This window comes from Hemiscyllium ocellatum, chromosome 5 (genome assembly GCF_020745735.1).
Source record: "Hemiscyllium ocellatum isolate sHemOce1 chromosome 5, sHemOce1.pat.X.cur, whole genome shotgun sequence".
Lineage (NCBI taxonomy): Eukaryota > Metazoa > Chordata > Chondrichthyes > Orectolobiformes > Hemiscylliidae > Hemiscyllium > Hemiscyllium ocellatum.
The window spans coordinates 47,264,748-47,288,559 of NC_083405.1; the positions used below are offsets into that span (position 1 = coordinate 47,264,748).

The 23,812-nt window shown below is 39.4% G+C and overlaps 1 protein-coding gene across 2 annotated transcripts in view; it reads left to right on the forward strand.

Annotated features, from left to right (window-relative positions):
• The first annotated feature begins 1,319 nt into the window (after nt 1-1,319).
• The window catches only part of dgkb (diacylglycerol kinase, beta), a 729,492-nt gene continuing 706,999 nt past the window's right edge, over nt 1,320-23,812 (forward strand). For both annotated transcript variants that reach the window (XM_060825438.1, XM_060825439.1), the window contains exon 1: nt 1,320-1,389. In XM_060825438.1, the coding sequence (XP_060681421.1) occupies nt 1,320-1,389 (70 nt within the window). The remainder of the gene's footprint in view (nt 1,390-23,812) is intronic.

Below are 23,812 nucleotides of genomic sequence, written 5' to 3' on the forward strand. Positions count from 1 at the left end.
ATCTTCTGAGAGCTTTTATCTGAAGTGTAACCTTCAACTTTTTATTTGATGGAACCAGGTATTTTTACTTGGAGAGCACAAATACAGTTTGGTGGTTTTATTGCAGGCCAGAGGCTTTTTATTTGTTGGTGATGATTATTGTCAGCGGATACTGCACAGAGCATTATTGACCCCGAAATTACACATTTAAAAATGCAGTTGCGTTCCATCGTAAGAGATCATGTGACCAAGCCTCATAAGGCAGGAGAAGTAGTTGCTTTGGACACGAAAGCAAACACTGAGGACAGCCAAATATGTTGCTGAGTTGGACTAAGTGGAAAGCATTAAATTTCTTAAAATAGGTGCAACTTGAAATTCTGAAACAGTTATACAGGATATTAGAGAAACTGAAGAATCATATCAGACTGAAAATGTTAATTCTCTTTCCCTCTGCTTATTCCAGTATCTGCAGTATTTTGCATTCAACTTAAAAGTTTAATTGTCTAGGTTTTTTTCTATTATAGGATTGCCTCTCTCACAGCTTATAACAATAATTTAGCATTCCATTCTCTCGAGGTTCGTGAAGTGTTGACTACCTGGTAAACTTTGACTTTTGAGAAGCTACTACAAGTTGCTGTTTAATTCAGTCACATGAGTTTCACGGCGATTTATTTTGTGTGGGGGCTTTTCAAAGCGTTTTTAAGAACAGTTACTAAATGTATAAATGGATGTGTATTAAGTTTAGTTTTTACTCGGCTTGTGACAAATCTGTTGAGGAATGATGAAAACTGTAACTTCATAGAAATCGTTCCCTTATAATGTGGTTTATGGGGGAAAGCTTTTCCCTCCAGGGTTCAAGATTCTAAAGATAGAAACTACTTACTCTTTGGAAGTTACATTCAAACTGTGCAAGTTATAATTTTATACTGGCGTTTGGATCTGGTTAAACCTAACTGATATGGTTATATTCATGCATTGAAAAGCACAGAAGGCTCGAAATAACTGCATATAAATTAAAAACTCTTGTACAGGTTGCTTTTAAGTTGGAGTCACCGGAGAGAGTTGTTTATTATTTCACGCTCACCGCTGAAACAAGTTCTCCTCTAATAAACAAATGCATCACTCCCTCTTGCTTTTTGTCTATTTCCAGATCTTTGCAGCAGCTCAATCTGTAGGCTGCTTTACGCCAGCACTCTGTGCAGCCACAGTCCCGATTCCACTCAACAAATGAAATCTTCTGAAGCCCAAGGTGCGTGTTGGAGAGGAGAAATCCCAACGCGGAGCGGTTAGTTCGTTCGGGCGCGCATCTAGATGTGAAAGAAATGAGTGTGAAGACCACCATGACTAACCAGGAGAAGTGGATCACCCTGAGCCCTGCAGAATTCTCCCAGCTACAGAAGTACGCCCAGTGTAAGTGTTAAAGAATATGACAAGCCATTCCGTTTTAATAATGCCGTTGCTTTAGATGCTCATACTGAATGAACGTGTCGCAGGTTGGTCGTACAACATTATGTTTGTTTTAAATACCCGAAGCATATTCAGAATTAACACTGTAAATGAGAACATCATTATAAACACAAGCGTTACTTAAGGTCTGCACTTATTATCTTTCTGCTTTAGGCAACATTGCTGATAATATTGGAAAACAACTGAGAATTTTGTTTGTTTGTAAATTATGCACAGCCAGCTTCTTTGTTGACATGATGAAGAGCTGTTTGTGTTTGCATTGCGAATGGAGTCATACTATTACTTTTACTCGGCTGCTTCTCAAACAGAACCTTTTTATTTCCGTCTTATTTCTCAGCTGCGAGCACCTGCCTGCTCGAAGTCAATGTTGTTCAGTGCTCTGGTCCTCTGACTGTGCGTCATGTGCTTTGCACCAGGAGCACAAACCCCTGGCTGTTCAGTGATGGGGAGATGTTCAACCCAGAAGGACCACGTTCTTCAGTTTCACCCAGGAATCAAGATCGTTGCTCATATTTCCAAGTCGAACTAGAGACCAGATTGCAATGTGTCTGTTAACCCTAACTCGCGTTAGCATCCATAGCTCAATGGGTTTTGGTTTATGTTATGTAATGCCGTGCTGCAATGCAATGGATTAGTTATTTAGAGCGCAAATGCCCAGAAATTCAGCAGCCCTTAATTATCTCACGAGATAACCAGGAGGAGAGAACCAGCTGCATTGCATTTTATGCTATTTTATCTCCTCGTTGTTAGTATGTTTCAGTTTCTAAAAGGGCTTTCAGTATTCCACTGAATAATTCATTTTATTAGGTTGGACTATTTCTGTGATTTGGAATCATGTGCATTAACACTCACCCCATTCCTAATCTTAATATTTTTAAGTCATTATGCATTTTGAAAAGCTGCTTTTATTTCTATTTTTTTTTGCCTCAACAATGAACAAGTTGGAGAGAGATTCTGGAACCTTTAACATTTCCAGGATACAAGGCAGGAACCTTTAACATTTCCAGGATACAAGGCAGGTATCTTGGCTTTTGAACTCACCTGAAATAACAATTCACTATACGTACCTCTCATGGTCCAACCCACCAGCCAAACAGAATAATGAATGTTTGAGGGGAGTAAATCAGCTGTTGCTGCTTTCCAGCTTGACAATTGTGAATGTATTAGTCAATAAAATAATAATTTTTCACCGTGTTTAGAACAATCTGGTCCTGTCAGAAAAACCTTGTTGAGACTTTTGTAATGAATTTGCAACAAATGGTTGTTGCTGAAGAAGGGCTTGAACTCCAATGGTTCCCTCTTCTCATATGAATGCTTCAAAGGAAATCCATGTTTAATTGTCAGTGTCTCTATTAAAATGATAGTAGGGAGTTGGGAATAATGGGTATGCTGATGGATGGAAGTGATGAGTGATGTTGCACAATGATGTGTTGTGGGTCCCTCAACTATACATTACATTTATTAATTCAGTTAGCAGCATGGAGGACCATATCCACGTGTTTGTTAATGATACCGAGGATTAATAATATAGTTAGTGCAGGTGGGAATATTAAATTTCAAAGGAACATTGACAAGATTAAATGAGTGGACAGATGTTTTCAATGTACATAGGGGTGAAGGCCATTCATTTTGGACAGATAAGTTCCTGTTACTTTTTTTATGATGAACAGCTATGAATGGTGGAGTTTAGAAAGAATTTAGCATTCCATTTTGAGATTTCTGCTTGTTATTTGCAGTGAAGTTATTTACACATTCTTTGTATTCACATTTAGGATTTTTCTAGAAAAGAACCCTAAAAACTGTGGTCTGATGAAAAGTCATCTGGACTCGAAACATTAGCTTGCTCTCTGATCATGGATGCTGTCTGACCAGCTGTGATTTCCAGCATATTTTGTTTTCCCTACAAACACAATGTAGGAATTGGATCAGGCTATTCTTATCAATGCACATCAGTAACCAGAAATACCTTACATCATTGAAAAATGTGGAGGTGCTGGGGTTGGGGTAAGTCAAAAAACAGATGACACGGGTTACAGTCCAACAGGTTTATTTGAGAACACAAGCTTTCAGAACTCCCCACTCCTCCTCCAGGTACTAGCACCTGAAGAAGGAGCAGGTTCTGAAAGCTTGTTTTCAAATAAACCTGATGGACTAAACCCAGTGTCAGTCTCTGGTGACTTGTCATCGCTTCATATGTTGAGGAAAAAGTGAATTTGCACAAATTCTGTCATTGCTGTGAAATGGAAACTGTCGTTTGCACAAACTATATAAGCAATATTATTGTTTGAAATAAATTGCTGGACCAGGGAGTGCATAGGTGCTAATATTTGTAATTTGTGATGCTGTGTAAGAACAATGGTAGGACATTTTCTCTACTTGTTGTTGTTACATTTTTAGATCCCACCCTTGCCAGTGTGTAGTTAAAAATCACACAACATCAGGTTATAGTCCAACAGGTTCAATTGGAAGCACACTAGCTTCCTGATGAAGGAGCGATGCTCCGAAAGCTAGTGTGCTTCCAATTAAACCTGTTGGACTATAACCTGGTGTTGTGTGATTTTTAACTTTGTACACCCCAATCCAACACTGGCATCTCCAAATGTTGCCAGTATGTGGTATTCTGATTTAAGTAGTTTCTGGCCATCAGACTGCCTTTTCACTGTGGTTAATTATCAGTGGTTGACAATGGACCGCTGCTGAGGTTAAATAGAGGAATTTGTCTTACACATGATAATCTACTGTGTGATAGCTATTGGTATATTTCTCATTCACATAGAGGACACAATTATTTGGGACTTTTGGGAGCTGCAGAATCTGACCATCTCCATCCAAAGATTGTGTGACATCACCAGATTAGATGGAACTCCATGTATTCTGAATATTAACTCCTTTTGAATCAATACAGAATCGCAGAAATGTTAAGGTGCAACGGTGGCTATTTGGCCCATTGTGCCTGCATTGGTTGTTCAAATGGAAATTGTTACCTAGAGCCAATCTTTCTATCTACTAAATGATTCCATCCAAATAACCATCCAATGTCTCAATTTACCTGAACTTCGCCAAAGTTCTCAGCAGTGCTTTACACACCCTAAATGTTGAAAAGCTTTTCCTCACATTTCCCCTGCGTTTGTTTTATTCATTCACAGGATGTGGGCATTGCTGGCCAGAAGAGTATTTAATGCCCAGCTCCAATTACACAGAGGGCAGGTAAGAGTCTATCCTTTTACTGTAGGTCTGGAGTCACATGGAGGCCAGACCAGGTGAGAAAGGTAGTTTTCATCCCTGAAAGACACTAGTTAATCAGATGAGTTTTTTTTCCCCTCAATCGACAATGGAGTTATGACATCATTATACTCATAAGTCCCAATTTTTATTCAGTTGGGTCCCTTGAACATTACCTGGGGTCTCTCGATTAACAGCTAAGTGATAATACCATTTGACCATTGCCTAACCCCACATCACTTTAAGTCTATGCCCTTACATCTTGTTCCTTGTGTTTTGATTGGGGAGAACAGCTTCTCCCCATACACTATATCCTGCCTGCTCATGTTTTTGAAACTTCTATCAAATCTCCTCCTAACCATCTTCTCCACAACGGAAATAGCCCTGACGTTTTCAATCTACCCTCATAACTGAAATTCCTCATTTCTGGAACCATTCTTGTCAGTGACTGTACCTACTAACTATTCTTAATGAAGTTCTAAACATATCCCTTGCGCACTCACTTACTATTTTGCTACAAATACAATACAACTGGTGTTTTATGATTTTATCAAAAATAACAGACATCTATGGACATAGCCTTCTTAATAATCATCTTCTACATTTGTTTCAGCTTCAAAGAAATGTCAGGATCTTTCTAGTTTGGTCAAAATTGAATAAGTTTATACTTCACCTGCACTTAAACCCACCTGTCACAGTTTTGCACACACACTTAATCTTATCAATGTCTTGTAATTTTATACTCCCATTTGCACTATTTATAGTGCCACCAATTTTTGGTGTCATTGGCAAATGTGTATATTTTGGTTTAGTCATTAATAAATATAATGAACTCTTGGGGTCCCAGGGCCATCTGTAAGCATTATTAGACAATTCCTTTATAATTCAAGTAATGTCAGTGTTTCTGTTTTCAACTCATGTAGTGCTTTCCAGCATTCATTAATGATAATTCAGCAGTCTGTACCATCATGTATTCAAGTGCAAAAGAATGGCAACTTGTAAATTGAGTGATCGTCCTTCCCCTAAAATGGAATATATGTGCAGCATAACTACTGTAGTAGCTGATGTCACCTCCAGAATGTTTTGAGTAATGTGTAGCATTAAACATAGTGGCCTATAAGGCAATACATATCAGAGTAGTAATTTTAAAATGGTTACTCAAAGAATGCCTTAGTGAATCTTTTGTTCTAATTGTACAACATTTGAATGAAACCAGGCATTATGATCTTGATATCAATAGAATTTATCAAGCACTAGCCTTTTTTCTGAAAGGCATTCTATTATAATTCAGAATAGATTGTTGTGTAATCATTTAGCACCGTGTCTGAAACTTGGATTTTCAGCCTCCAGAAACACATTGATGCATTGTAGAGATGTCAATGAAGGACAAAACAAAAATTCGCTACAATGAAGCCTAAATTTGCAAACAGGAATTCTGAACTTGCTTTCAAAGAAGAAAAAGGATATATGACCTAGATCTGTAAAATTCTGAGAGGCAGGAATAGTACAGATGTAAGCATGTCATTAATGTAGGTTGTGATTGCAACACAACAATAGAACATAAATACAGTTAACATGATATGAAAAAAATCCAAGTAATTTTCCAAGTAGATATGCATAGTTTATGAGAAAGGTTTTTGGGTTGAATGAATAACCTATTTAATCGAATGCTTGAGGGGACCTGCTTCAGATTATGCTGGATACATTTCTAATGGAAGAAGTTTTGGCTAAGGTGTTGCATTGATCCCTTGGAAATTCATGATTACCTTTTGTAGAATAATTGCAGAAATTTAATCTTAGGTGCTTAAGTGTGTTTAGATCTTCTTGTTAGTGGAGTTTTTTTTTTCAGGGACAAAAGTCATGATAAGGTGAATGAATTGAAATGTGTATGCTCTTGATAGCTAGCGTTATGCTCTGAGGTCATTTCAGTGGCTCTGTTGTTAAATAAGGCTTTCTGTAACATGTTACGTTATCTGACTTGGCATTCCATGGAATCAGCTGACATAGGAGTAAAGAAGACAATCAGCATTTTTTAGATTAGATTAGACTTAGTGTGGAAACAGGTCCTTCGGCCCAACATGTCCACACCGACCCGCCGAAGCGCAACCCACCTATACCCCTACATTTGCCCCTTACCTAACACTACGGGCAATTTAGCATGGCCAATTCACCTGACCTGCACATCTTAGAACTGTGGGAGGAAACCAGAGCACCCGGAGGAAACCCACGCAGACACGGGGAGAACGTGCAAACTCCACACAGTCAGTCGCCTGAGTCGGGAACTGAACCCGTGTCTCAGGCGCTGTGAGGCAGCAGTGCTAACCACTGTGCCACCGTGCCGCCCATTTTTCTTTTTATAAATCCAGAAAATGATTCACGTGAAGAATTGAAGATACTGAAATTTGTTTATTTTGTGGGATGTAGATGTATTAAACTAGGCCAGCATTTGTTCTCCATAGATAGTTGTCCTTGAGCAGGTGGTATTGAACTGTCTACTGGAGCCACTGCAGTCTGTGGTGTAGGGACATGACAGTGCTGTTAGGAAGGAAGTTTGAGAAGTTTGAACCAGAAATACCAACTGAGCAAAGGTATAGCTCAAAATTAAGTTGACGAGTGGTTTCAAGCAGACCTTGTAGGTGATGGTATTCCCAAGTATATGATGCCCTTGTCCTTCTAGAATGCTGAAAATTCTTCAGCCTTGTCTTTTTATACAGATGTACTGGGCTACTCCATCATTTGAGGATAGGGATATTGTAGGGTCTTGACCTCCAGTGAATTGTTTTAATTATTCAACATCAATCATGACCTGCTGTGGGAGGACTTAGAGCTTAGCCTTGATCTGTTGGATGTAGGATCGCTTAGCCCTGCCTTTCATATGCTGTTCTATCGGCAAACAGCCCTGAATTGTAGCTTCATCTGTCTGACTCCTGACTTTTAGGTGTGCCGATAACTAACTGTTTCCCTTTTTCAGTTGCTATAATCTGTGGCCTCTAAATAATAAGTCAGAGACCTTTGTAAGTGTGAACCTGTCACCCAATGCCTCATGTACATAAATGAAATTATGACAAAGTAGGATCAAGAATCTGCGTTCTGATCAGCAAAGGGGTCACCTTCACAAACCATGTGCAGAAGAACCATTGAACTTTCTTCCCGGTTTGTCCCTCCATCCAGAATGCTTTTTTTTGGGTGTCTCTGTGTTTGATTGGGAGTTTTATAAGTAGGTTACAGTTTGAATTAGTAGAGTTAGATATTAGTGGTTCATAAATAATTTTAACTACAAATAAACAATTATTTGTAATGAATAGAATTTCCTGTTAATATAGAAACCTGATCCATGTTTTGTCAACCTGGCTTTACAAGAAGATAATCTGGGAAATCTGTATGCTGTATTATAACAAAATACCATTTGATTTCCAGTGTGCTACCTCAGTAAAGTATTACAATGTGTATGGCATTAAAGAATGTAAGTACAAACAATAGAATTGGCAGACAGCCATTTCCATTGCTCTGTAAATTATAAGAGTCTCTCTCTTGTAGATTGGCAAATCTGAAAGACCTAGGGATTTCATAATCAGTTGTTTGCAACAGTAGCCAAAAGGTTTTGGGAGCATCAGAATGTTTTCAAACTCTTAGTCCGTGACTGCAGGCATTGAGTGTCAGGAATGCAACAAGTGCATATCAAGACAAAAGACAAAGGTTAATTGAATGCTTGAACCAGTTGACGATACTGCACAGTTTTCAAACTTGGTCTAGTGAGCAACAAAAATAATGTACTTGTTCCAAAGTTAAAGATCTACAGACAGTCTATAGATTGAGAAATTTGCAAGTTGTCTTAGACAATCTAATCATTCATGCAACTTCGGGAAGTTGGAAAGGGGCGATAATAGCTTGCAGAACAGGGATTGCATATCAAACTATTACTAACACTGTTCTCTCAAGTCAAACAACTGGGGAGGAACGTTCTTCTAAACAGATGTGAATGACAGAATGCAGGCTCTAAATTTACACAATTTTAGATGTATGTAATTATGCATAATAAGGGCATAAACATTCATGCTTTCATTGTGTCAGAAATGATAGCTACTATTGTTGCAGAGTCGACGTTTGAGCATACGCTGTTTATCAGGAATGTTTGATGAAGAGATTATGCTCGAAATATTGACTCTCCTGCTCCTTAGATGCTGCCAGACTTGCTGTGTTTTTCCAGCGCCACCCTTTTTGACTCTGATCTCCAGTATCTGCAGTCCTCACTTTCTCCATTACCTATTATAATGCAGTGACTCTCTATGGTTCTGCCAGTGCATTTAGGATAGATAGAGGTTGCTTAACATTGTGAATAATGGATGCAGTATAAATGAATAATTGTGCTTTTTTTTAAAAAGCAAAGCTAAGATTAGCAAAAATCTTAAATGGTTATCCATCCAGTTGTCTGGTTTGTAGAATATTACCTCCTTGTTTTCAATTTCAAAACTTCATTAATGTGTTTAATTAAGGCAAGAGATTTTGTTCAAGTGCTGTGAATATCCACATTTATGGATCATTCAGCCTTAAGAAAAGGACCTTTTGAGGAAATAGCACCATGAATTTACTTGTTGCTATTCTGCAGTAATTTGTATTTATAAATAGGATTTCCTTTGCACTTCCAGTTACAATGGTGGAACGACAGTATCTCCTGAAGATCTTGTACACTTTGAATCGTAGTACTGAAATGATTTAATCGATAATCACTGTCTGTGGTACTTGGACAGAGAAAAATGGGTCACGATTTGGCAATTGTAAAATCAGCAGTGTACCCACAATGGGGTACAGTTAATAGAGAAGAGATTGTGTATTTGAGTAGTTTAGAGGTAATTACCATTACAAACAACGAGGTTCTGTCCTGTCCTAAATAAGTGTAATTGATTTGGAATTAGATGCAGCTTGAGAGGACCCATTGCACGCCACTTGATGACAAATGGATTGATTGGTTTGCTTGGAGAAATGCAATTGTGCACAATGACTTGGCATGTGATTTCTAGTTGCTTCTGTTTCGAGGCTTGAGGTAATAACTGTTAAAGAGAGTACATGGAATCTGGCCAAAGTTATTTTTTTCTTTGTTAAGCTGTAAGAAACATGAGAATTATTTTGAAAAATAAATTTGTATCTATACTGCCGGGTGAGTCAATAAGGCTTGGAATTTTCCAGTCCCTATTCCTACGGGGGTTATCTTCAGTCAATCATATGGTCAGAAATAGGGATATTTGCTACTGATGGTGTTGAATATTGGACAATGTGTGACTCCTCAGGTACTGGAGCAGTTCAGGTCAAAATTCAGCAACACGTGAATGAGTCACATTTATGGCAGGTAATGACCATTTCAACAACACCAATGCTCAGGGCTTGACTGTATATACATGAACAAAGTCCTTTACACCCGATATAAAAAGTCAAAGTTAATTGCTGTAGGTACAGGTAGATTGAGTCCATTTCATGGGTATCTGTTCATCAGCTCACAGAACCATCACCTTTACCAACTCCCTCAAATTCATCAGTGATTCCATGGTTTCAGTGACCATTTCAACCACAAGAGTCCAACCATCACACTTTGATGTTCAGTTACCATTTGCCAAACACCCTACTATCAAAATTCTGGGTGTTACCATTGACTAGAAATTGAACTGGACCAGTCATTTAAACACCAATTACAAGAACAGGTCTGATGATAGGAATTCAGTGGTGAGTTAGGAGATGGTTTACTCTTTAATGCCTGTCCACCTGTTACAAGGTACAAGTCTGGGGAATGAAGCTTTACAGGTATTCATAGTGATATGCTGGAGAAGTTTAAACATAGTGACCACAGCGCCATTTTAAGTTTGTTATGGAAAATAAAAAAATTGTTCTGCAGGTTAGAGATATTTAGGATTACGAAGGCCATGGACATATTCTTGTTAGTCATAAGATCAATAACAAGGGGGCTAAATTTAAAATGAAAGCAAGAAGGTTGAGTGGATCTGAGGAAGTCTTTTCTCACCCAGAAGGTTGTGGACGTCTGCAATACAATGCCTGGGAGAGGAGTTGAAGAGGGAATTTCAAAACCTTTTTTTAAAAGTACCTGGATGGACACTTGTAGTGTTAAAACATTTAAGGCTATATGTCTAGTGTGGGCAAATAGGACTAATGTAGGTAGTGGTACATTTTTTGGTGATAAAGGTGTGAACGGTCAAAGGCCTGGTTGAGGATGCAGGAGGATTTGCAGGATCCTGCACAGGCAGTGTTGGTGGTACTGATCCAGTGCCTTGAGGTGTCTACTATAGGCAGTCCACGTCTCAGAGCCATATAGAGTTGTGGTGGTTCCCACCCTCTTGTAAACTATGAGCTTGGTGTCAGATCTGATGTTGGTATCAAACACCCTTTTCCTCAGGAGGCCGAAGGCTGTGCCAGCACACTGGATGCAGTGCTGGGTCTCTTCATCAGTAGCTGTTTGTCACTGTGGTAGTGACTAATCCTCAAAAAATGTGTAGATCCAAAGTATTTGGACAATGCTTTAGAAGGTCTCATCCCCATACTGGCCATTAATGTATTTGCCAGAACTTGTCTAGGCAAAATGACCTTGGTACATGAAATGAGAAAGATGGACACATGCAAGTGATGCTGGATGAAAATGACCATTTTCTGACTGTATTCTGGATACTGTGTGGAGTCTCTGATAACTGCATGTGTTTGATGTTCCCATTGCTTTGGAAGAGTATTAATGCAGATGACATGAGATAACTCTGACTTTCCTGGTGCAAATGATTGTGGATGGTCTGGTAATTCATGGTTGTGGACGCACTATGGAGTAACCTATTACAGACCACAAATAGAATCCTGTGTAACTACTGGAGAGAGATTGTCAGAATTTGAATAAAGAAAATATAGAATTGAAGATAACTCATGGATTTTGTTTCAGTAAGTTATGTACTGACAAGAGGACTTTGTCCTGATCCTGATAAGATGAGAGCTATTGAAGAGATCGTGTGACTAACAAATGTAAAAGCAGTGCAAAGATCTGTTGGATTTATGAACTAACTTAGAAAATTGTTGCTTAATTTGTCATGAGAATATGAATCTCTATGCAAGCTCACTGCTAAGGATTTGCTTTGCTATTGAGACTAAAATAAGAAGGATCTTTCATTCTCAAATAATGAGTGGTCATCCTAGACAGTGCTGAGATAATAAAATATCAAAGATGAAGTCACCCTGCAATGTGATGCCAGTAATTTAGAACTTGAAATAATCCTTATCCAAAAAGATCAGCCAGATGCATTTGCTTCCAGGGTGTTAACTCATTATTGAACAATGCCTCACACATTGAGAATGTGTGGCTGGCCATCGTTTTACCTTCACTATATTTCAATCCATGTTTGTTTGGGAGAGAGAAATTGACAGTGGAGTCTGAAACTAATCACTTTCAAGCATCTTCTCCAAGCTGTTTCCATCTGCTACAAAGCATCTGTAAGCAATGTGACTTTACTTGGTGTTTGTTTGGAAATAACATACAAGTTCAGAAACATTGTCAACATGGATGTAGGTTTGCTGGTTGAGATGGAAGGTTCATTTTCAGACATTTCATCACCATACTAGGGTAATATCTTCAGTGAGCCGCTAGACGAAGCACTGTTGATGATTCCTGCTTTTATATTTATATATTTGGGTTTCTTTGGGTTGGTGATGTCATTTCCTGTTCTTTTTCTCAGGGGGTGGTAAATCGGGTCCAAGTCAACGTGTTTGTTGATGTGCTTCTAGGAATTCTCGTGCGTGTCTCTGGTTGGCTTGTCCTAGGATGTATGTGTTATCCCAGTTGAAGTGGTGTCCTTCCTCATTTGTATGCAAGGATACTAGTGAGAGAGGGTAATGTCTTTTTGTGGCTAGTTGATATTCATGTATCCTAGTGGATAGTTTTCTGCCTGTTGTCCAATGTAGTGTTTGTTACATGGTATTTTGTAAATGCCGTTGGTTTTGCTTGTTGCCTGTATAGGCTCTTTCAAGTTTATTGACATTTCTGAAATGCCTATGATGTAGGGGAGAGTGGCTAAGATTTCTGAACATGTTTTGTCTGCTTGTTTGGGTTTGTTGCAGACAAAATGTGTCCAGAAACCCTATCCACTCTCCCTGACATCATAGACATTTCAGAAATGACTGCCAGACTCTCAGACCCCTTGGCATCATGGTAGCCCACAAATCCACCAACACACTAAAACAGCAGCTAATGAACATGATAGACCCTATACAGACAAGTGAAACTAATGTCATTTACAAAATACTGTGTGACAAACAGGCAGAAAACTAGCCACCAGGATACATGTACATCAACTAGCCACAAAATGACATGATCCTCTCTCACTAGTATCCTTACATACAGATGAGGAAGGACACCACTTCGACTGGGACAACACATCCACCATAGAAGCATGGCATTCCCACCGGAACTCTATCAACAAATACATTGACTTGGACTCGATTTCCCACCCCCTGAGGAAAAATAACAGGAAATGACATCACCATAGGAAATTACATCACCAACCCGAAGAAACCCAAACATATAAATAAAAAGCAGGAACCATCAGCAGTGCTTCATCTGAAGGCTCATTGAAGATGTTATCTAGTGTGGTGACAAAACGTCTAAAAATAAACCTTCCATCTCAGCAAGCAAACCTACATCCAGAATCTCAATCTGGAGCTACAAATCTTCTCAAAAATTGTCAACATGACTGTTGAGAGCAGCACATCCTATGACGGAAGTTGAGGGTGCAAAAATGAAATTTGAAAACTTCCAGGTTCAATGCAAAGCATTGATTTTGCATTCTCTGAGTGCCATTCTCCCAGCAGTGGCAATAAATCTGAAAGACAAGCATTTTACTCAAAATAAACAAACTAAACAAGTTGCAACTTTCCCAGTGCTGCAGAAAGTAGTGATGAATGAATGGGTATCAACAATATTGCTGCATGCCCAATAATGTCTCATAGCAACAGCTATGACTTTATATATGGATAAAGTGACATCAAACACAAAATTCTGTCTGGATGTATCACTACCTGGTATGGCAACTCTACCGTTCAAGATCTGAGGCGATTACAGAGAGTGGTGAACTCGGTCTGGACAATCCCATCTATAGAATCCATCTACAAGGCCCGCTATCAAGGAAAAGCTGCCAGCATTCTCAAAGATGCATCCCACCTTGGCAATGTTTTTCTACAACCTCTACCATTGGGGAGAAGGTACAGAAGCCTGAATGCATGCACCAGCCAGTTTCAAAATAGTTTCCACCCTGCTGCTGTTAGAATACTGAATGGAGTCTCCAACTCTTAAAGTTCTCTTGTACCTGTGTTTTTGTTTTTGCTGCTGTTACCTATTATTTACTTTGCTATTGAACTGTGTGGTCTGCCAATATTGCTCAGAAGACAAAAGCTTTTCACTGCCTCGGTACATGTGACAATTCAATTCAATTCCAATTCAATTCAATTCAATCTATCATGGTTGACAATTAGGCAGTTTTGGAGAGAAGTATGTCTGCTGAAGATGTTGGAAATAGTTCTCTGTAGCAGTAAATGTCATGCCCCACCAGATCTGCACGTCCGAGAGCTAAAATAAACTTTTTAAAGCCATAAGTAGTAAATTGGGATTGAGTAAATTGGGGAAATTTAAGTAAAATGATAGAAAGCCAAATTTCACTTTGCTGAAGTGCCACACTGCCAGATTTGATTCATGTAAATCTTCGCTGGTCCAACAAAAGCTAGCCTATTTGGCAAGAATGCAGAGGAGCTGTCATATTAATTGCACACTGTATGACAGATTATAGACATACAGCTGGAGAAGCTGCTCCTTCTACTGCAGATAAATGATGAGAAGGATACGATCAACAACTGCACAAGGACAGAATGATCAATAGTCCCAGAGGCAAACCGTTTCCCCAAGAAGACAATAGAACAGCAACAACAGTTAGCACAGCAATGATACTCATCACAGCAAGGCCCTCCTGTAGAGATCTGGAGATCAAGCAGACATTAGAAGAACAGCCAATAACCTGTTCACATACTACAGATAACCTGACACTTCAAAGATGAAGTATGCAATGCACGTGTAAGGATGGATGAATGTAGAATGAATCATGTATGTTATGTAACTTGCAAGTTACAAGTTAATTTTATCCTTTTATGGAAACATGGATGTTTACATTCTGACTTACCGTAGTCATGTGATCTTGATTTGCTTTCTGTTTAGAAGCTTGGGGCAGAAGCAATTAAAATCAGCACTTGGACCATGGTTAATGTTAGGGAAAGAATTAAATTATTCAGAAGGTGACTTGCTCGTAACGGTCCAATTTAGAAATAATGCATCACACAAGCCTTGAATATTGATTAGTTTATTCATGTCAATGCCCGCGAGCTCAAGGTGACCAGTGTGATTGGATGGCCTCAAGTCACTCAAATACAGAGAATTGCATGGTTATATAGGTTACAATTAGCAAAATGTTAACTATAGAGTAATGAGTGAGTGAAGGCAACTTGCCCAGCATTAGCTCTAGTCATGTAATGTCTGGAAAGCGTCGGTTAGTAAGTGATAAGCAGGTGTTAGTATACAGTAGGCCCTTGCAAAGAGAAGAATGGCTTCATGCAATGAGGGGAATTTATTGATCAGGTAATGGCACAGCTGCAAGGCTAACCATCTCATGCAGGCAAGGGAAAACGGGCACTGTTAGCAGGGCAGGCACTGAATGTAAAAACAAAATGGTCTCCAGGCTTTAATAGTGACAAAAAGACTGTCACAATCCTAAACATTCTCCCACAGTTAATCACATAGGTTAGAGATACAACTGAAGGTGACATTGAGTGTCATGATTTTAAAAATGAATTAGAACACACATGCCCAAAGTTTGGCAGCGTTTAGAATATTCTGTGGTGACTCCAGATCCAGAAGGAGACAGTGAGGTCTGCAGATGCTGGAGAAGGCAACACACTCTCAACTCCAGATCCAGACGTTCTACCCCTGTATCCAGTGATTATCATCTGTGTGAGAGTCTGGAAAAAGAGTCAGCATTATTTTACATATGTTGGAAACCTCAATTCTGTGAGAGAGTTTTGTTTTTTGTTTGGTTTTGTTTTGAAGAAGTGTATATTTCCTATGGGATAGCCGTCTGGTTCAAAGATGAGGTCCCCCTCTGAGTTTGTAGACTGGAGTTGTGTGGTTGGGGATGTGGTACAGCCAATATATAGAATTCACTCCATGAGATAATTAATAGGCCTTGGAGAGTAAACTCAACAACATTCTTTCGCCTCCTTCCAAGTTTGTTATCTCCCACTGTTTCAGTGATGAACTCAGTTATGTCTGTCCCCATCCACAGCCTCCATGTCATCTCTTCTATAAATTACTTCATTTCAATCACTGCACTAAGCATTTTACAAGAATACAACTTTCAGTTAGAATTTAATGGTGTTTTTATTATCTTTTTTTTGTTTTGAAGCTTCTAAGTATTCTACTTTTGAGGGCGTGACTATGCTGTGATTGCTGTATTTACTAAGTAAATACTTTATGTAGATGCCATCTTGAAAATTAACCTAAATTTCAATTACCTATGGTTTTCTAACTTCAATGAACCTTAAGTAGACATTTATGTTTGTTTATTGAAAGGAGATGTCTTTGTAACTCATCCCTCCCCCTGCCCCAAACTGTTCTATCTGGATTTTTAGTTTTTTTTGTGAGTTCTTGACTGCAACAACTTAGCACCATTTGCCAGCTTTCATCCCAAGACAATGTCAGATATTTTACCTTTTCCTTTATTTGTAAAAAATGAGTGAATATCTCCTCACTTGCTCATGCTAAGTTGGTGAATGTGCCATTTTATCCTGACAGGAGCATGAAAAGCTGAGAGAAAGTGAACTAGAGAAAGAGAGCACAGCAGAACTTGGCATTAAGACTAAATCAGAAGAGAGGGTCAACCAGAAAGGAATGTGAGAAAGAGATCTTCAAGAGGTGGAGAAACAATTTAAGGGTATAAGATGGACACAAACAAAAGAGGAAAAAGAGAAGATAGTGAAATTGATGAGAAGAAAGCATAGGCCGCTTAGTTTCTCAAGCCTGCTGCGATTACTCCACATTCTTGCTGACCTCCATAACCTTTTCTCCCCTTGCTCATAAAAATATACCCTAAAAACATTTAAAAATGAAGATTCTACTTCTGTCACCATTTTGAGGATGTGTTCATGGGATTCATAAATATCCTAAACAATATAAGTTTCATTGTCTCTATTTTAAATGGGTATACCTTACACCAATCTCTGAAACAGTGACCTCTGGTTCTAGATTATCCCACAAGAAGAAATATTTGTCCCTCGTCTATCAATCGTCCTTGGGATTTTTAGATGTTTCAATCATAGTGCCTCTTATTCTTCTAAATTCCAGCTGATACAAACCTAGCCTGTCCAACCTTTCCTCAAGACAACCTGTCCATTCCAGGTATTGGTCAGTTAAAGCTTCTCTGAACTGCTTCCAATAAATGGACATTCTTCCTTAAATAAGCTGACCAATACTGACCTCTGTACTCCAGATGCAATCTCGCCAATGCTCATGATTGCTCAAGCATAACGTCCTACTTTTGTAATCCATCCATCTCCCAATAAATGATGACATTTTAATAGCTTTGCTAATGATATGATGAATTTGTATGCTAGCCTCTTGTGTTTCATGCAGTAGGATGCCCAGATCTTTAGTACATCAGAGATCTGTAATCTCTCACCTCTTTAGATAATAATGTTTATTCTTATAAAAAAATGGACAGTTTCACATTTTCCTAAATTACATTCCAAATGTCAGAACTTTACTCCATTATTTTAACTTGTCTATATCCCTTTTTGGCTTTCTTATGTTCTCTTCACAACTTTATTTCTTACCTAACTTTGCACAATCAGCAAATCAAGCAGTTATATTTTAGGTTTTTTAATCCCAAAAGTTAAGGCACCAGCACTGTTTCTCTCTTGGTATCATTCCTATCTTGTGAACCAGAAAATGACCCATTTCTCTGCTCCCAGTTAACCTTCAATCCATGCTAATATATTTTCCCCCATACTATGTTTTTTTTTCCCATCATCATGTTTTCATGTGGTACTTGACTTGAAAAAAGAGAAGGACAGAATAGACCTGCCCTTTAGCCATAGCTCTTGTTACTCCTTTGAAGAACCCCAATAAGTTAATTAAACACGATTTCCCATCCACAAAACTATGTTGACTTTGTCTTAGTATCTTGATCTTTAATAATAATTTCCAACATTTTTCTAATGCCAAATGTTATGCTGGTAGTAATCCTTTGCTCTCTTTTTGGATAGAGTTACAGTTACTATTTCCATTTTAATAGAACTTTTCCTAAATTTAAAGAATGGTGGAAAATTAAAACCGATATATGTCACTGGGATTTCTTTTATCAGCAACTGGAATAAAGTCTATCAAGACTCAGACACTTAATAGCCCACAATTCATTATATGCCACTTTTTTGGTGACTAATTTTCCTGAGTTCTTTTCTACCCTCCATTTCTTGATTTACAGCTTCTTCTGGATGTAAGTTGTATTCTTTTGTTTTTGCCTCAGACTTTGCTATAAATGTTCCAGTACTTTCAATGACAATCAATACAAGGATTGTTTAGACTCTAAACAAGGCAAAGGCTTTATTCTACACTATGCATACAGGGATAGAACTCGAGATACACTGCTCAGTAAACTAATGTTTTATGATGTTTTTTATACATTATTCAATATACCATTTGTCATGTGACAAAAAGTATGAAGCAATTATGGTATCATTGTCTCCATAAAAAGGTTCCAGTTAAAATAAACATATTTCATTGTAAGTCTAATGAACCTCCTGCTGTGTCCACATCCAGTGACAATGTCCCTTGAAAATAGATGCAGGTTCTCATTTACAGTACTTTACTGTCTGGAATGTCAACATTTTTTAAAAATCATGCTTGTGTCTCTTGGTGTTTGAAAACAATTCTCCATTCTACTCATTAGTGAATATTTCCTTATAATGTGATAATAGTCTCTGTCCTACATACATTACATTGGTAATGCTCTCTTTACATTTTGAAACGGGATTCCACTGTCTGGTAATTGCAATAATTTTTCTGAATAACCTTTTTTTTTCTGCATTATATACAACCTAATGGTCCTGTCTTCCTTTTTTGGCAGGCCTTGGTTTTGAGTCAATTAACTATGTCTTGACTCATTTTGTCTCTGCTGCCATGTGTTAGTCCTGCAGCTAGCTAGCTATCAATTCCTATATGTGACTTAACTTCATATCTGTTCAATTTGTCTGCTTTCTCCTAATTTTCCATTATTAATTTAGTCTCCATTTCGACACGGCAAACGCTCAATTTGTTAGCTTTTTATTTAAATGTTTGAGAGACTTTTATTATCTGTTTTATATTTTTGGCTAGCTTTCTCTTGGACATTGTGATGCAGACTATCAGGCACTGGGAATTTCAGTCTTCAACCTCATTAGCTTCTCTCGCAGTTTTTTTCATTAATGCTGATTTTCTTCAATTCCTTCCTCTCCCTAAACTGCTGATTCCCTAATGTTTCTGGAACATTGTTTGGAAAAGACAGAACCAAAATATGTAGTCAATTCTTCTGCAATTTGTTTCTTACCATTTATAATTGTTCCCATTTCTGATTGTAAGAGAATTACTTTTGTCTTCTCTCGTTTTTGTCTCTAAGTTGGAGAAGTTTTTATAGACCTTTTTTTATCCAATGTATTCCTTGCAAACTTACACTTGTATTTTATTTTCCTCATGGAGTCATAGAAATGTACAGCACAGAAACAAACCTTTTTGGTCCAACTTGTCCATGCTGACTAGATATCCCAACCTAATCTAGTCCCACCTGCCAATACCCAGCCAATATCCCTCCAAACCTTTCCTATTCATGTACCCATCCAGGTGCTTTTAAATGGTGCAATTGTACCAGCCTCCACCACTTCCTCTGGCAGCTCATTCCATACACGTACCACCCTCTGCGTGAAAAAGTTGTACTTTAGGACTCTTTTATATCATTCCCCTCTCAACCTAAACCTATGGCCTCTAGTCTTGGACTCCCCCATCCCGGGAAGAGACCGTGTCTATTTACCAAAGTGGAAAGCTTTGAAGTGTGAAGCTGTAAAATTGAGCATTCAGTTTATGATGTTTGAACTGAGACAGAAACACATCCAATGGAACATCTGCCAAGCTCCTTTTGGATCTCCACCAGAGCTGCCCACACTGTGCTGAAGGATGAACAGAGACAATCTGAAGCAAAGTCACAGCTCCATAAGCTTAAGGCCACGTGACATTTAATTGTTACAGCAACAGCCTTGCGGCTCTCATTATCCACTGAGAAACCTGCTGTGTAACAATTTTTTAAAAATATATTTTTTGTCGACATGTGTTTGTGGTTAGTCTGGGACTCTAGTTTAGTCTGGTATTGTCTCTTGGCATCCCTGACGGTTTTGCAAAGATCATACTTGGAATTCCTGTAGGGCAGGGTCACCTGATCTGAATGTAAGTAGGGAGTGGACCTCCTAGTTCAAAGTTTGTGAGAAGATTTGTAGCTCGGGTGCTCGTTGTTGTGGTTCTGTTCGCCAAGCTGGGAGTTATTGTTGCAAACGTTTCGTCCCCTTTCTAGGTGACATCCTCAGTGCTTGGGAGCCTCCTGTGAAGCGCTTCTGTGCTGATTCCTCCGGCATTTATAGTGGTTTGAATCTGCCGCTTCCGGTTGTCCGTTGCTGTCCGCTGCAGTGGCCAGTATATAGGATCTAGGTCGATGTGTCTGTTGATAGAATTTGTGGGTGAGTGCCATGCCTCCAGGAATTCCCTGGCTATTCTCTGTTTGGCTTGCCCTATAATATTGGTGTTGTCCCAATCGAATTCATGTTGTTTGTCATCTGAGTGTATGGCTACTAGGGATAGCTGGTCGTGTCGTTTCGTGGCCAGTTGGTGTTCATGGATGCGGGTTGTTAGCTGTCGTCCTGTTTGTCCTATGTAGTGTTTTGTGCAGTCCTTGCATGGGATTTTGTAAACCACGTTGGTTTTGCTCATGCTGGGTATCGGGTCCTTTGTCCTGGTGAGTTGTTGTCTGAGAGTGGCTGTTGGTTTTTGTGCTGTTATGAGTCCTAGTGGTCGCAGCAGTCTGGCTGTCAGTTCAGAAATGCTCCTGATGTATGGGAGTGTGGCCAGTCCTTTGGGTTGTGGCATGTCCTCATTTCGTTGTCTTTCCCTTAGGCATCTGTTGATGAAATTGCACGGGTATCCGTTTTTTGGTGAATACCTTGTATAGGTGTTCTTCTTCCTCTTTTTGTAATTCTGGTGTGCTGCAGTGTGTTGTGGCCCTTTTGAATAATGTCTTGATGCAACTTTGTTTGTGTGTGTTGGGGTGGTTGCTTTCATAGTTCAGGACTTGGTTTGTGTGTGTGTGTGTGGCTTTTCTGTTATCCCTTCGTGGTGAATTCTCCGTTCGGTGTTCTCTGTACCATCACGTCTAGGAATGGGAGCTGGTTGTCCTTTTCTTCCTCTCTCGTAAATCGGATTCCTGTGAGTGTGGCATTGATGATCCGGTGGATGTTCTCTATTTCTGTGTTTTTAATGATTACAAAGGTGTCGTCCACATATCTGACCCAGATTCACGAGACAGGAAGAAAAGGACAACCAGCTCCCATTCCTAGATGTGATGGTACAGAGAACACCGAACGGAGAATTCACCACGAAGGTATAACAGAAAAGCCACACACACAGACCAAGTCCTGAACTATGAAAGCAACCACCCCAACACACACAAATGAAGTTACATCAAGACATTATTCAAAAGGACCACAACACACTGCAGCACACCAGAACTACAAAAAGAGGAAGAAGAACACCTATACAAGGTATTCACCAAAAACGGATACCCGCGCAATTTCATCAACAGATGCCTAAGGGAAAGACAACGAAATGAGGACATGCCACAACCCAAAGGACTGGCCACACTACCATCCATCAGGAGCGTTTCTGAACTGACAGCCAGACTGTTGCGACCACTAGGACTCATAACAGCACACAAACCAACAGCCACTCTCTGACAACAACTCACCAGGACAAAGGACCCGATACCCAGCATGAGCAAAACCAACGTGGTTTACAAAATCCCATGCAAGGACTGCACAAAACACTACATAGGACAAACAGGAAGACAGCTAACAACCCGTATCCATGAACACCAACTGGCCACGAAACGACACGACCAGCTATCCCTAGTAGCCATACACTCAGATGACAAACAACATGAATTCGATTGGGACAACACCAATATTATAGGGCAAGCCAAACAGAGAACAGCCAGGGAATTCCTAGAGGCGTGGCACTCATCCACAAATTCTATCAACAGACACATCGACCTAGACCCTATTTACCGGCCACTGCAGCGGACAGCAACTGACAACCGGAAGCGGCAGATTCAAACCACTATAAATGCCGGAGGAATCAGCACAGAAGCGCTTCACAGGAGGCTCCCAAGCACTGAGGATGTCACCTAGAAAGGGGACGAAACGTTTGCAACAAAACTCCCAGCTCGGCAAACAGGACCACAACTCCTGGTTCAGCCATAGTTTCTAGTTGGGTGACATCCAGGTTAAGTTCTTTGGTATGTCGTCCTCTACGCACTTACTGATGAAGGATGGACTTAGTCAAGGAAGATGTCTGATCTGGTGCAGTTATGAATTTCATCCAGTAAGTTGGCTGGATTCAGTCATCACTGCACAGAAACTGCCACATGCAGTATACAGTGAGAATATAACTGGATATCTCAAGAAGTGTTCCCTTTTACCTGACATACTGCCTACAGCTAACATATTCTGTATAGATGGTATCCATTCCTCCAATCAAACAATATATGTATAATTGCTTTTTACATGATCTAGCCAGCAAGGGTGTAAACTGGGCCTTTATAAAGCAATTTACTATTTTGTACAGGATATCTGCCATGTACAAAACTAAAAACTACCACAACTTAATCATCAGATTGAGTTTTCTCATCTTCTAATGGACCTTGTCATTTCCAAACCAAGCAGTTCTAACCTTTGATTCCCTTATTATCTGAAAATGCTTCTAATTCAGGTTTGAATATCTTAAATGACCTAACTTTCCATCCTCTCTGTGGAAGAGAATGCCAAAAATTCATGAGATTGTAGGGGAAGCAATTCTTTGTATATTACACATTATTTTTAAACTGTGCCCACTAGTTCTGGAGTACACAGAAGGGGAAACATCATCCCATGACCTACTCTCAGTCCTTCTCAGAATCTTCCACAGTTAGAGTTCGAGTCAGAAAGATGTGCAGCACAGAAACAAACCCTTTATTCTAATGCGTCTATGCTGACCAGATAGCCTAAATTTATTTTGCCAGCACTTGGCCCATAACCTTCTAAACCATTCCTATTCATATACCCATCCAGATGCCTTTTAAAGGTTGCATTTGTACCAGCCTCCACCACTTCCTCTGGCAGCTCATTCCATACAGGCATCATCCTCTGTGTGAAAGGTTGCCGCTTAGGTCCCTTCTTAACTTTATCCCATCTCACCTTTAAAACTACACCCTCTAGTTTTGGAATTCCCCACTCCAGGGAAAAGACCTTGTCTATGTACCCTATCCACTCCCCTCATGATCTTATAAACTTCTATAAGGTCACCCCTCAACCTCTGACACTCCTGGGGAAAATAGCCCCAGCCTATTCAGCCTCTGCCTACAGCTCAAACCTCCTTGTAAATCTTTTCTGAACGCTTTCATGTTTCACAACATCCTGCTCATAGCAGGGATACCAGAATTGCACACAGTTTCCTAAAAGTGGCTTAACCAATATCCTGTACAGCCACATCATGACTTCCCTACCCCAATATTCAATGCTCTAACCAATAAAGGCAAGCATACCAAACACTTTCTTCACTATTCTGTCTACTTGTGACTTTACTTTCAAGGAACTGTGAAGCTCACTCCATGGTCTCTTTGTTCAGCTACACTCCCCAGGACCTTAACATAAAGTGTATAAGTCCTGTCCTGATTTGCCTTTCCAAAATGCAGCACCTCACATTTATCAAGATTAAACTCCTCGGTCCATTGATCAAGATCCC